Genomic DNA, 14,787 nt, shown 5'->3' with positions numbered 1-14,787 from the left:
AGAAGCCCAAAGTGACAGGTGTGATTCTGATTTAAGGTATTGTTCTTCAATTAAAGGTGACAACGTAACTCGGTAAGGCTCTTTGCAATACAGTGGATACCAAGCATAAACAGGTTCAAGGCCGTATCTGAAGTTTGTTTTCGAACCCAGTGGTGGGATTCAGCCAGTTCACACCATTTTGGGAGAACCAGTTGTTAACTTTCTGAACAGTTTGGTGAACTGGTTTTGGAAGAAATAATTAAGGCGGAGAACCGGTTGTTAAATTATTTGAATCCCAGCACTGTTCGAACCCCTCGTTGTTATTTGGCCTAATGGCGCATAAGCAGACTAAGGAAGACACACTATTTTAGATAAGTGTATTATTACGAACCCCATCCCTCAAGGAAAGTTTGATCAGGAAACATTTCTTCTTTTTCAGGTGGGCCTCAACTTACGACCACAATCGGGACAGGGACTCTCCATTGCTAAACAAAGGCCGCTGTTGTTACGTGAGTCGCATCAGATTTTATGATCTTTTTGCCACGGTTGTTAAGCGAAGGACCGCAGTTCCTAAATGAATTATGCAATTGTTAAATGAATCCAGCTTTCCACGTTGACTCTGTGCTTCTCAGAAGCCGTTTCGGGAGGTCACCAATGGTGATCACATGACCCAGGAATGCTGCAACCATTGTAAATACACACCCGTGCCAAGCCCCTGAATTTTCATCCTCTGACCACGGGGATACTATAACGGACGTAAGTGCAAGGATTGATCGTATGTCACTTTTTTCAGCGCCATTGTAACAAGAGTTGGAAGGGACCTTGTAGGTCATCTAGTCTAACCCCTTGGCCAGCAAGGGGATCCTAATACACCATTTCTGACAGATGACAGTCCAGGCTCTTCTTGAAAGCTTCCCACAACTTCTGAAGGCAACTTCTGTTCCATTGGTTGATTGCTCTCACTGTCAGAAACTTTCTCCTTATTTTCAGGTTGAATCTCTCCTTGGTCAGTTTCCATCCATTGTTCCTTGTCTGGCCTTAAGGTGCTTTGGAGAATAGCTTGACCCCCTCCTCTCTGTGGCAGCCCCTCAAATGTCGGAAGACTGCTCTCGTGTCTCCCCTGGTCCTTCTCTTCACTAGACTAGCCATGCCCAGTTCCTGCAACCGTTCTTTGTATGTTTTAGCCTCTAGTCCCCTCATCGCTGAATTCCCTCAACACTGTCAAACTATTTACTAAATCTACACTACTATTAATCTTCTCATCGTTTTCATCACCCATCTCTTTCCACTTATGACTGTATGACTGTAACTTTTTGTTGCTATCATTAAGGGTTAAATTGCAACCTATGACCATCGTTTGTGTTGTAAATGTTGTACCTCTGATGTATTTTTTTTCTTTTTTCTTTTATGTACACTGAGAGCATATGCACCAAAAAAAATTCCTTGTGTGTCCAATCACACTTGGCCAATAAAAAATTCTATTCTATTCTATTCTATTCTATTCTATTCTATTCTATTCTATTCTATTCTATCATCTTGGTTGCTCTTCTCTGCACTCTTTCTAGAGTCTCAACATCTTTTTTATAGTGTGGTGACCAAAACTGGATGCAGTACTCTAGGTGTGGTCTTACTAGGGCTTTATGGAGTGGTATTACTACCTCACTTATCTTGATTGTATCCCTCTGTTAATGCAGTTTAGGATTGCATTGTTTTTTTTTAGCTGCCACCATACACTGCTGGCTCATATTTAACTGGTTGTCCACTAAGACTCCAAGATCCATCTCACAGCTACCATTAAGCCTGGTTTCACCCAGTTTATACCTGTACTTTTGATTTTTCTCAGAAGCTGGCTGAGAAAGTCACAAATGGTGATCATATGACCCAGGAATGCTGGAAACCATTGTAAATACGTGCCAATTTTGATCCTCTGACCACGAGGATACTATGACGGTCGTAACTGCAAGGACTGATAACAAGTCACTGTCAAACTATTTACTAAATCTACACTACTATTAATAGTTCCCATCACCCATCTCCTTCCACCTATGACTGTATGACTGTAACTTTGTTGCTTGTATCCGATTTATACTGATATTGTTTCCTGATTGCTTATTTGTAGCCTATGACTATCATTAAGTGTTAGTCATCGTTAACATCATTAAATGTTAAATTTGTACCCTAGGACTATCGTTAAGTGTTGTAAGTGTTGTACCTTGATAAAGGTATCTTTTCTTTTATGTACATTGAGAGCCTATGCACCAAGACAAATTCCTTGTGTGTCCAATCACACTTGGCCAATAAAAGAATTTATTCTATTCTATTCTATTCTATTCTATTCTATTCTAGTCTAGTCTATGACTATCATTAAGTGTTGTACCTTATGATTCTTGATGAACATATATTTTCTTTTATGTACAATGAGAGCGTATGCACTAAAGACAAATTCCTTGTGTGTCCAATTACATTTGGCCAATAAAAGAATTCTATTCTATTCTATTCTATTCTATTCTATTCTATTCTATTCTATTCTATTCTATTCTATTCTATTCTGACTATCATTAAGTGTTGTACCTTACGATTCTTGATGAAGGTATCTTTTCTTTTATGTACACTGAGAGCCTATGCACCAAAGACAAATTCCTTGTGTGTCCAATCACACTTGGCCAATAAAAGAATTCTATTCTATTCTATTCTATTCTATTCTATTCTATTCTATTCTATTCTATTCTATTCTATTCTAGTCTAGTCTAGTCTAGTCTATGACTATCATTAAGTGTTGTACCTTATGATTCTTGATGAAGGTATCTTTTCTTTTATGTACACTGAGAGCCTATGCACCAAAGACAAATTCCTTGTGTGTCCAATCACATTTGGCCAATAAAAGAATTCTATTCTATTCTAGTCTGTTCATTGTAACTTCGGATGTTCACTAAGTGAATGGCCGTAAGTGAAGGATTGCATGTAGCTGTCCCAGTATATGCCAAAGGGTGGGTTATAGATACATTTTTTTCAGGAAGTAGAAGTCCACCGTGGAAGGATTTTTATTTCATAAACATTTATTGTCAGTGAAAAGGGAAAGGGAACTAATGGGTTTGGAAGGGGAAGGAGAGACAGTCAGAAATGCTGGTATAGAATATTCTTGTGAATAAGAAAAGGGTTGTTGGTTTTTTTTTAAAAAAGAAACCAACAGATTAATTTTGGCTTGACTGTGTCTTCAACAGCCAAGTGTCACGGAGAAGCCAAGGCATCAAAATGTCTCTTACTATAGGATTGAAATGTCAACAAAGAGTTCCCTTCAGAAATAAAGCCTTTGTTTTTTTGAATGTCTGTGGAGATTCTCAAGTCATTCCAGGTCATGATTGTCCCAAAGGTGCTTATTTTTTTTCCCCCCCCCAATAGGCAACTGGACTTTCCGGTTTTTCTTTGAGGACATTTCGCTTCTCCTCCAAGAGGCTTCTTCAGCTCTCCCGCTTGTTTTCCCACTGCATGCGCAGACCTGCCACCTCGGCTTCTTCTTCTGCCGGCTGGCCAAATTCCACCCCAGGGGCACCGATTCCACCCCAAAACTTTCTGACAGCCATTGGTCTAACTAACATGGTTGAGGGTTCTGCTGCTTGAGCAGGGAAGGGGTTGGACTAGATGACCTCTCAGGTTCCTTCCTTCCTTCCTTCCTTTCCTTTCTCTCTTCTTTTCCTTCCTTCCTTTCTCTCTTCTTTTCCTTTCTTCCGCTCTATCTTCTTTTCCTTCCTTCCTTCCCTTCCTTTCTCTCTCTCCCTTCCGTCCTTTTCTCTCTCCTTCTCTTTCCTTCCTTCCTTTCTCTATCTTTTCCTTCCTTCCTTCCTTTCTCTCTCTTTATCTTTTCCTTCCTTTCTTTCTCTCTTTTCCTTCCTTCTTTCCTATCCTTTCTCTCTATCTTTTCCTTCCTTCCTTCTCTCTCCTTTTCCTTGCTTCCTTCCTTTCTCTCTCTTTATCTTTTCCTTCCTTCCCTTCCTTTTTCTCTATCTTTTCCTTCCTTCCTTTCTCTCTCTTTATCTTTTCCTTCCTTCCTTCCTTTCTCTTTCTCTCTTCTTTCCCTTCCTTCCTATCCTTTCTCTCTCTTTATCTTTTCCTTCCTTCCCTTCCTTTTTCTCTTATCTGTTCCTTCCTTCCTTTCTATCTTTTCCTTCCTTCCTTTCTCTCTTCTTTTCCTTCCTTCCTTCCTTTCCTTTCTCTCTCTTTATCTTTCCCTTCCTTCCTTCTTTTCCTATCCTTTCTCTCTCCTTCCGTCCTTTTCTCTATCTTTTCCTTCCTTCTTTCCTATCCTTTCTCTCTTTATCTTTTCCTTCCTTCCCTTCCTCTCTCTCATTTTCCTTCCTTCCCTTCCTTTCTCTCTCTTTATCTTTCCCTTTCTTCCCTTCCTTTCTCTCTTCTTTTCCTTCCTTCCTTTTCTCTTTCTCTCTCTCTTCTTTTCCTTCCTTCCTTTCTCTCCCTCCCTCCCTCCCTCCCTTCGTGTTGCTTCTGAGCAGACTTTCTGCTCGGTGCCGGGTCTCCCTTGCCGTCCGAGGCGACCTCTCCCATCCCCGGGAAAGGGGTGAGGCGTGCAAAGCGGGGCGGCATGAAAAGCAAACCCGCCCAAAGGGAGGAAAACCCACCCTCGGCTTTTCCCTCCATCAACCGCTCCATCGAGCAGGCCCGCCGGCTGCCCATTTCTCCGTCTTGGCTTCCCTTCCACGCCCGCCAAAGAAGCGCCTGGACTCAAACCCCGCGCGGCGCAGCGCCGAAAGGGTTAACGAAGCAAACGCGGGCGCCCCGCCCTTCTCGCTGTGACGCCACTCGCTCCGCCCCCTTCCTCCTCCCACCCCACCCCGCCCTTGCTCTGCGCGTGACGTCGCCTGGAACCTCGCCGGCGTCCCGTCCCGTGACGTCACGTCCGGGAGGGCGGAGTCGAGAGGCCAGAAGCTGCGGTTTCCGGCCGAGGCGCGGGACCGGAAGGGAAACTATGAGTTGGTGAGTGGGGGTCCCGGTGGGCGCCTCTTCCGCCTTCAGCTCCGGGGTGGGGGTGGGGTGAGAGGGGGGAAGGGCGGGCTGTGAGGGAGGGGGGGGGGTCAGAATATGGCGGCGTCCCCGTTTCTCCTTCCAGTGGAAATTCCCCCGTGGAAGCGGCTGAGGGAAGCGGGGCTTCGACGGGGTGAAGGGAGAAGCTTCTGAGGGGCGCCGGCCTCGCTCACCTGGGGGTCGGTGGCCGTGGAAGGCAAGGAGCACGTCCGCCTAAGCGGGCGGAAGGGGAGTTTTCTGAGGTCCCTGCGAGCGGAATTTGGCTTTTAGTTGCCCCTGTGGTTGGTTTGGTTTTTTTTTCTTTCTTTCTTTCTCTCACACAGTAATTGTAGAGTTTGGAAGGGGCCTTGGAGGTCATCCAGCCCAACCCCCGCTTCACGCAGGAGACCTGGACTAGGGGTTCGGACTGCCGACCTTCCTGATCGACGAGCTCAGGGTCTTAGCCACTCAGCCACCTAGTCAGTCCTTCTCTCTCTCTCTCTCTCTCTTTCCCTCCCTCCTCCTCCCACCCTCCCCCTCCCTTCCCTTCCCTCCCTCCCTTCTCCCCCTCCCTCTCCCTTTCTCCCTCTCTTTCCCTCTCCCTTTCTCCCTCTCTCTCCCTCCCTCCCTCTTTCCATCCCTCCCTCTCTCTCTCTACCTCCCTCCCATCCTCTCGTTTTCCGCCTCCCTCTCTCTCCTCCCTCTCTCTCTCTCCTCCCTCTCTTTCCCCTCCCTCCCTCCCATCCGTTCTCTTCCCTCCCTCCCTCTCCCCTCCTCCTTCTCTCTCCACCCTCCTCCCTCCCTCCCTCCCTCCCTCCCTCCCTCCTTCTCCCTCCCTCTCTCTCCCTCCCTCCCTCTCTTTCCTCTCCTCTCTCTCCCTCCCTCCCTCTTTCCATCCCTCCCTCTCTCTCTCTACCTCCCTCCCATCCTCTCGTTTTCCGCCTCCCTCTCTCTCCTCCCTCTCTCTCTCTCCTCCCTCTCTTTCCCCTCCCTCCCTCCCATCCGTTCTCTTCCCTCCCTCCCTCTCCCCTCCTCCTTCTCTCTCCACCCTCCTCCCTCCCTCCCTCCCTCCCTCCCTCCCTCCTTCTCCCTCCCTCTCCCTTTCTCCCTCCTCCCTCTCTTTCCTCTCCTCTCTCTCCTCCCTCCCTCTTTCCATCCCTCCTCTCTCTCTACCTCCCTCCCATCCTCTCGTTTTCCGCCTCTCCTCTCTCTCCTCCCTCTCTCTCTCCCACCCTCTTTCCATCCCTCCTCCCATCCGTTCTCTTTCCCCTCCTCCCTCTCCCTCCTCCTTCTCTCTCCCACCCTCCTCCTCCCACCCTTCCCTCCCTCCTCTCCTTCTCCCTCTCTCTCCTCTCTTTCCCCTCCCTCCTCTCCCTTTCTCCTCTCTCTCCTCCCTCTTTCCACCCCTCTCTCTCCCTCCCTCCCATCCTCTCGTTTTTCCGCTCCCTCCCTCTCCCTCCCTTTCTCCCTCTCTCCTCCCTCTCTTCTCTCTCTCTCCTCTCTCCTCCTCTCTCCTTCTCCCTCTGTCTCCTCCCTCTTTCCATCCCTCCCTCTCTCTTCCCTCCTCCCATCCTCTCGTTTTCCGCTCCCTCCCTCTCTCCCTTTCTCCTCTCTCTCCTCCTCTCTTCTCTCTCTCTCCCTCTTTCCATCCCTCCCTCCCATCCGTTCTCTTTCCTCCTCCCTCCTTCTCCCTCCTCCTTCTCTCCTCCCTCTTTCCACCCCTCTCTCTCCCTCCCTCCCATCCTCTCGTTTTTCCGCTCCCTCCCTCTCCCTCCCTTTCTCCCTCTCTCCTCCTCTCTTCTCTCTCTCCTCCTCTTCCATCCCTCCTCCCATCCTCTCTTTCCCCTCCCTCCCTCTCCCTCCTCCTTCTCTCTCCTCCCTCTTTCCATCCCTCTCTCTCTCTCCCTCCCTCCCATCCTCTCGCTTTTCTCCTCCCTCCCTCTCCCTTTCTCCCTCTCTATCTCTCCCTCCCTCCCTCTCTCCCTCTGCTTCCCACTCTCTACCACCCTACCTCTCCCCCCATCTCCCTCTCTCTCTCTCTCTCTCTCTCTCTCACTCACACACACATTTTTTATGACGGGGCTACCTTTATTCTTAACTCAGGCTCTCCATCCTGTTACACACCCTTGGCCTTGTGTGACCTGACTTTGTGTGTAGGCTAAAACATTGTTGCAAGTTGTGCAGTAGTGCAAAGAACAAGCCTGCGATTCCTCCCTCTCCTCTGACATGCACAAATATTCATACGCCAGCAGTGGTGAAAGAATCGCACCACGCGTGCATCCGTTCGTTCGTTTGTGGAATGCAGAAGTTTTTTTAGGGGTTGAGGAAAACAAAAAAAGTCTGTAGAGATTCTCAGTCATCCAGGTCATGGTTGTCGCGAAGGTGCTTTTCCGGGAGGCAACTGGACTTTCTGTTTTTTTCTTTGAAGACGTTTCACTTCTCATCCAAGAAGCTTCTTCAGTTCTGACAGGATGGTGGGGAATGGAAGGATTTATATTCCTTGCAGACAGCTGGTCATTTGCATCCTTTTAGAGGGTCGTTGAAGCCACTTGGGGGTTTATCTGTGTCCTCAGGGTCACCTGAGTGGTGCAAATGGTTCCTGTAATCTGCAGTTTGTTTTCCTCTGGAAATCCCTTCCTATTCCCACACCATTCAAAGGACGTTCATCCCAAATTGTATAACTAAAAGCCTAGAGATTCTCAGTCATCCAGGTCATGGTTGTCCCAAAGGTGCTTTTTTCAGGAGGCAGCTGGACTTTCTGGTTTTTCTTTTGGCTTCTCATTGAGAAGCTTCTTCAGCTCTGATAGCTCTGATTGAGAAGTTGGTGCTCCTGCAGGCTTGTCGTTTCCCAGGCAGTGGGAATTTATCTCCGGAGAAGATGGAGCTGCTCATGATGTAGATGCTACATTTTCTAGGTTCAAATTGGGTGGGCTCCCCCAGAAGGTGCAACCATGGAGTCAGGTGATGCTTCTGAATCCATCTCTCTCTGGGATTTCCCAGACTATGCCTTTCCTAATCTTCTATCATCTTAGACTGAAAGATTACCTATACCCTTGGATGAATAATTTTAAAACAATGCCATTGATAAAATCTGGCTTGCTTCCTGAGATGCCATTTATATGAGTAACCTTTGCATCTAAACACCTTGGTTAGTAAAGAATTCAACTTCCAGGATGGTTTCTGGATAGATATGATGTCTGAGGAAGTCATTTCACGAAATGTTACCATGTTTCTGGCGTGATATAAACATTGCCGATTCTTATCTTTAAACCCCTGCATGGCCTGGGCCTGAATTATACAAGTAGCTTCTTCTGTTTGATGTTGCTCCTAAGGAGCATTTTACTCCTTGGATTTGGGAAAGTATGTCAAATTATGGATCAAGTAAAATAGATTAGGTGACTTTGGACACTGTCATGGGTTCTTTTACATATAGCCAAGTCAGTGGGCTCAAAAATCCAAGAGCCAACACAACCACACATATCTTTAGGCAACACACACACAAGCACTCAAAGCAGTTGCTCCTTAAGCATTTTACCTGCTGAATTCTTGGGGGATTTTTGTGTACACGGCATAGACTAAAAACGCTAAGTGGGCTTAGTATAGAAGTTTATGTCCTTGTTTGCTTTTTAGGTGTTTTTAGTAAACACCTGTTTAAAAAAGAGCTATTTTACTAAACTTGTTTAATTTGCTTTTGTTATAGACTACTATGATTCAGTGGTATGAAAATTTTAAAGCAATACATACTTCACAAAAGAATCCCCTATCAGGGATTAGATGAGGGTAGAACAAGAAGCAATGGGTGGAAATTGATCAAGGAAAGAAGCAACTTAGAACTAAGGAGAAATTTCCTGACAGTGAGAACAATCAGTGGAACAACTTGCCTGCAGAAGTTGTGAATGCTCCAACACTGGAAATTTTTAAGAAAATTTTGGATAACCATCTGACTGAGATGGTGTAGGGTTTCCTGCCTGGGCAGGGGGTTGGACTAGAAGGCCTCCAAGGTCCCTTCCAACTCTGTTGTTATATATATTATATTATATACAAAAGATTTTGATGCTGCTGTTGCATTATAATATTTCATTTCACCCTTTCAGGATGATTATTTTTTCCCCTCCATACAGCAATATTTCATGTGAAGAAATACAAGATAATTATGTTACTGGATCCATATATCATGCTAAGGAAACGTTTGTCTAATCATGGTTTATTGCAGGGGTCCCCAACCCCCCCGGTCTGCGGCATGCAAAAAAATGGGTCACACAAGCAAAGTGATATCACATCCACAAAATGCAAGCAGCACGTGAAACCACACACCCTCCGGTACTTTTTCCCCCAGTGCTGTTGTATTAGTATTAGTATTTATTAAATTTCTATACCACCCTTCTCCCAAAGGACTCAGGGTGGTTTGCAGCCAACATAAAAACAATATTTATAAGCAGAATTAAAAGACAATATAAAAATCTAATTCAATTTGGCTAGTACCTATTAAAAATTATTCAAAAAACCATGATAAAACCCCACTTAAAACAATAGTAGGCGAACCCTGCTCGGTGGAATAAAAGAGTCTTGAGCTCACGTTGGAAGGTCTGGAGGTCGGGGAGTAATCGTAACCCCAGAGGAAGCTCATTCCAGAGGGTGGGTGCCCCCACAGAGAAGGCTCTCCCCCTGTGGGTCGCCAGCCGACATTGTTTGGCTGACGGCACCCTGAGGAGACCCTCCCTGTGGGAGCGCACAGGTCGATGGGAGGCTATATTTTAAATTTTTAAATCTTTTAATTACCGGCCATTTAGTAATAGTTTATTTTAATTTCTTTTAATTGTATATACTCTGTATTTTATTTCGGCTGTACACCGCCCTGAGTCCTTCGGGAGAAGGGCAGTATAAAAATTTAATAAAATAAAATAAAAATAAATAATAATAAATATCGGTGGCAGCAGGCGGTCCCGTAAATAGCCCGGTCCTGTGCCATGGAGCGCTTTAAAGGTGGTTACCAACACCTTGAATTGCACCCGGAAGACCACCGGCAACCAGTGCAGCCTGCGCAGGAGGGGTGTTATATGGGAACCACGAGTAGCTCCCTCTATCACCCGCGCAGCCGCATTCTGTTGAACTTTGAATGGTTACTAAACGAACAATTGCAAGTCAAGGACTACCTGTAATTGGTTTTTGAACATGACACATGATAATCCTCGTATCTAGGCCGTTTTCAGAAGGGATTGCTGATTTACAGGGCGTGGAACTTTAAGGAACCATTGGTCCAGTGGCAAGTGCTTGCGATTTGCCTTTGAGGGAAAATAACACTGAGGATATTAAACAGCCTTGCGTTTTGTGTCTTCTTTAAGTAAGGCGATATGGCAGATGTTTCAGTCAATGTGATTTGATGCTTAAAACCTGTCATAATAGCAATAGCACATAGGCTTATATACTGCTTCGCAGTGCTTTACAGCCCTTCTCTAAGCAGTTGATAGAATCGGCACATTGCCTCCCAACAATCTAGGTCCTCATTTTACCGACCTCAGAAGGATGGAAGGCTGAGTCAACCTTGAATCGGTCAGGATCAAACTGCTGGCAGTTGGCAGAGTCAGCAGAAGCAGACTGCACTACTGCGTTCTAACCACTGCGCCATCTTGGTCTTGAGATACGGATTTAGTTTCCTTATATTTTGTGCTTTTTAAAAACTGCCCCTCCGTGGTTCATTTATTTGATCTTCATGTAGACATTGAGTTAGAATAGAATAGAATATAATTTTTATTGGCCAAGTGTGATTGGACACACAAGGAATTTGTCTTGGTGCATAGGCTCTCAGTGTACATAAAAGAAAAGATACGTTCATCAAGGTACAACATTTACAACACAATTGATGGTCAATATATCAATATAAATCATAAGGATTGCCAGCAACAAGTTATAGTCATACAGTCATAAGTGGAAAGAGATTGGTGATGGGAACTATGAAACGATTAATAGTAGTGCAGATTCAGTAAATAGTCTGACAGTGTTGAGGGAATTATTTGTTTAGCAGAGTGATGGCCTTTGGGAAAAAACTGTCCTTGTGTCTAGTTGTTCTGGTGTGCAGTGCTCTATAGCGTCGTTTTGAGGGTAGTAGTTGAAACAGTTTATGTCCAGGATGCGAGGGATCTGTAAATATTTTCACGGCCCTCTTCTTGATTCTTGCAGTATACAGGTCCTCAATGGAAGGCAGGTTGGTAGCAATTATTTTTTCTGCAGTTCTAATGATCCTCTGAAGTCTGTGTTTTTCTTGTTGGGTTGCAGAACCAAACCAGACAGTTATAGAGGTGCAAATGACAGACTCAATAATTCCTCTGTAGAGTTAGGTTTAGTGGTGAAGGTGCTGATTTAGGAGTGGTTTCTAGGGCCACCTTAGGGCTGCTGGGAGTAGATTGAGCCGATCCCTCCTTCAGGGTGGGATAGTGATACTCTTGGCTCGCTCAGCTGCGTTTGTGGCAGAAGCCGCTGAATAACAAGCCAAACTTGGTTGCGCCACCAGTGACTTCTCTTCTCTTCTCTTCTCTTCTCTTCTCTTCTCTTCTCTTCTCTTCTCTTCTCTTCTCTTCTCTTCTCTTCTATTCTATTCTATTCTATTCTATTCTATTCTATTCTATTCTATTCTATCATTATTACACTTAGAAATAAGTGCATATCACATAAAATATTCCTTCTATTGCTCTTACATGTTCAGGCCCACTTTAAAAGTTAGCTCAATAAAAACAAGGATTTGATTCATGTGTGCATGCCAGGCACGGTATCTTCTCAGCTAGCAAAAGCCCAAATAACTTAGTTTGAATTGATTGTACCTTAAAGCAGGCACCTCCAACCTTGGAAATTTTTAAGACTGGATTTCAACTCCAGGGATGCTGGATGGGGGGATTTTTGGGAGTTGAAATCCACAAGTTTTAAAGGTGCTGTGTTTGGAGACCCCCTGCCTTAAAGGATAATTGTTGTTGTTGTTTTGTTGTTTTGTGGTCTTGTATTATCTCTGCTGGTTAACCCTTTGCCCCCACCCGGTCTAGTATATCTTTAGCTTTTACAAAAAAAAAAGCTTGGTGTGTTAATTCTCTTACTGGAGGATCTATGGCTACTGGAAAGAGATTGCAAGCCAACCATGTTAAACATAGTAATAGATCTATTCCAATTGTGTCAGGCAATATATCTCCTTGTGAGAGATGACAAAAGCGATAGCCAAACGTATCTGGAGGATGCCAGATTAAAAAAAGTTGATCTCTAATCTCCTTTGGGGTGTAGATCTGGATTTTTAATTAGAGAACTAAAGCTGCCCAACTTTTTCTAAAGCCCTGTGAAGTTCCGTAGTACAATATTTCTATTCCTAGAATCCTACATATCAAATTGGAGCATGCTGCAATAGATCATTTAAAGGAAGTGATCTTGGCACACTTAATAAAAACAAACAAACAGAATATCTCCTTGAATGGATGTCTTAAAAGACTTACATATTATTTGTGCGTTCTTCAGTTCCAAATACAAATGTGAATTATTATTATTTTTAACAAAAAGATTTGTTTTATCTCATCTTTGAGAAATGAAATCCCCAAGGGCCGCTGCCTATTTTAAGCATCAACCCCCCCGCCCCCCGGCATTTAAATCAAAGTTTGCTAAAAGCCCGATGCTGCAATCTAGAATACCGATAATCACGAAATATGTTTGCAGTTGCAGTACACAGCACATTATAATAATGAAGTTGTTCTGAGTGTTTCAGTGGAAAAAAAATTGTTCTAACGATAATAATACAGCGAGAATGGGAAGTGCATCGAAATGGACCCTCTTCTGCGTTGCCGGTTGGAAAAATCTTATTCTCCACATGGATGTAACATTCATACACTAATTTGGGGGTTAAGTAACTCTTAGAATGTTAGTGCATTCTAAGTGAGATCCTTCCAGATACATTTTTGTAGACTTTCTTTGTGTATCGATAGCTTTTAGGGTAGCTGGGTTAAGAAGCAAGAAGCTCCCGTGCCCCTTTTCAGTCTTCCTGTAGTCAGAAAACTACCTAGCCCAGGGGTCTCCAACCTTGGCAGCTTTAAGACTTGTGGACTTCAACTCCCAGAATTCCTCAGCCAGCAAAGCTTTGCTGGCTGAGGAATTCTGGGAGTTGAAGTCCACAAGTCTTAAAAGTTGTCAAGGTTGGGGACTCCTGATCCTAGCCAATCTTGGCTGAGCTTGAAAACTAAACAACTTCAGATCTGCTTGATACAGGTACTCCTCAACTTACAACAGTTGATTTAGTGACCGTTCAAAGTCACAACGGCACTGGAAAATAAAGCGACCTATGACCGTTTTTCCACACTTACGACCATTTCAGTATCCCCCATGGTCATGTGATCAAAATTCAGAGGCTGTGACCCAGGCCCAAATAAGTAGTAATAAACTTAGTCCGTGGAAAAACAAACTTTATTCGGACAGCTGGGAATTACTTCATTCCCAGCGTAGTTCAACTTAAAGTAAAACAAATGCCTCCCAACACAAATTCCTCAGTTATCTCACAAACCTTGGTCCAAATTAGGCAAACTGCCAAAGGTCTTTCCTGGCAAACGTCCAGAAGCCACAAAAACAAAGATGTACACGAAGCAGAGGACAAAGCAGAAGACGCAGCTACAATGTTGTTTTCCGGCAAAGCTCAAACGCCAGTGCTGGTCTGTTTTAAGCCTTATGGGAGGGGCCAATCATCTCTTGGCCCTAATCCCGAGTTGTCCTCGCTGCTTGAGCTGCTCTTGCCTTCTGGCAGCTCTTCTCATGTGTGCATTAGGAACAGGCTCCTCCTGTTAGAGATCCTCACTACGATCAGTCTCTTGAGGCTCTGGAGTCTGCACATCATTCCCCGATGGCCCTGGCCTCACCTCAGCCTCATCGCTGTCTGATTTAGTTGCCAGCTCCGTAGGCTGCTGATGGACCACAACAAGACCAGAGACCAGAACAAATAAAACACTCAGTAAATATGCAGTTAAAAATCCTTGTGTAAAATAATAAATCACAATTAAAATCTGTGATAAAATCCAGTCTGTCAATTGCACACGGTCTAACTATACTAAAATTACAATCCATAAACTGTGTGGCCCCTTGTCAGTTTAATACTACAAGGGAAAGGAATAAGCAGTGCCAAAGGTGTGCCACCTTTGTTAGATAATGTAACTATGGCGGATTAGACACGTATTTCCAAAGAACTAACTCATATTTATGACCGTTGCAGTGTCCCGGAGTTCTGTGATCCCCTTTTGCAACCTTCTGACAAGCCAAGTCAATTGGGGGGGGGGGGTGGAGCCAGATTATGTTGTGTCTGCGCCTCCCAAGCCGGGTCTCCTGCAAGAAAGTGACTTGGAGCCGGGCCTGCTGCCAGAAAGTGACTTGGAAAGTGAGGGGGAAGGGCCGTCAGGACTTACCTTGGGAGCACCGGCTTCCCTGGCTCAGCTCCAGGAGCCAGAGGCAGGCCAGGTGGAAGAGATAACGAGGCCTCCATCCCCTGACTTTCCCCCCCCCAGGCCACGCCTTCAGACCCAGCTGACAGCAATCAGGCCTGGCCCTAGGTTTCGTAGGCAGGAGAGGAGGGAACAACAGAAGCAGGGGTGAGGCAGGCCTAGGAAGTGCTGAGTCATGGAGCCACACCCCATAGGATATAAAGGGCAGCGAGAGCTGCTGTGTCTCTTTGTAACAGGCAAATCCACTGATTGACTAAGAGCTGAAGTTTGTTCCTGGGTGACTCACCAGTGTCGTGGAAGATAACGAAGGCTCTTGGCAGGCGCTGGCTGTTCTGCTGCCAGAGCT

At 45.2% G+C, this 14,787-nt stretch overlaps 1 protein-coding gene across 2 annotated transcripts in view; it reads left to right on the top strand.

The window, feature by feature from the left end:
- The first annotated feature begins 418 nt into the window (after nucleotides 1-418).
- BIN3 (bridging integrator 3) overlaps nucleotides 419-14,787 on the top strand; it is a 156,009-nt gene continuing 141,640 nt past the window's right edge. Inside the window, exon 1 of one of the 2 annotated variants that reach the window (XM_058194774.1) lies at nucleotides 419-488. Coding sequence is in view for 1 of the 2 variants with exons in the window: in XM_058194773.1 (XP_058050756.1) it covers nucleotides 4,958-4,965 (8 nt within the window). In the remaining variant the exon portion in view is untranslated. Of the gene's footprint in view, nucleotides 489-4,875; nucleotides 4,966-14,787 lie in introns of those variants that run through there. The other variant, XM_058194773.1, reaches the window with a different exon arrangement.

Source organism: Ahaetulla prasina, chromosome 9, assembly GCF_028640845.1.
Source record: "Ahaetulla prasina isolate Xishuangbanna chromosome 9, ASM2864084v1, whole genome shotgun sequence".
Classification (NCBI taxonomy): domain Eukaryota; kingdom Metazoa; phylum Chordata; class Lepidosauria; order Squamata; family Colubridae; genus Ahaetulla; species Ahaetulla prasina.
Note: the sequence above shows the minus strand (reverse complement) of the source record. Positions and strands in the feature narration are given on the sequence as shown.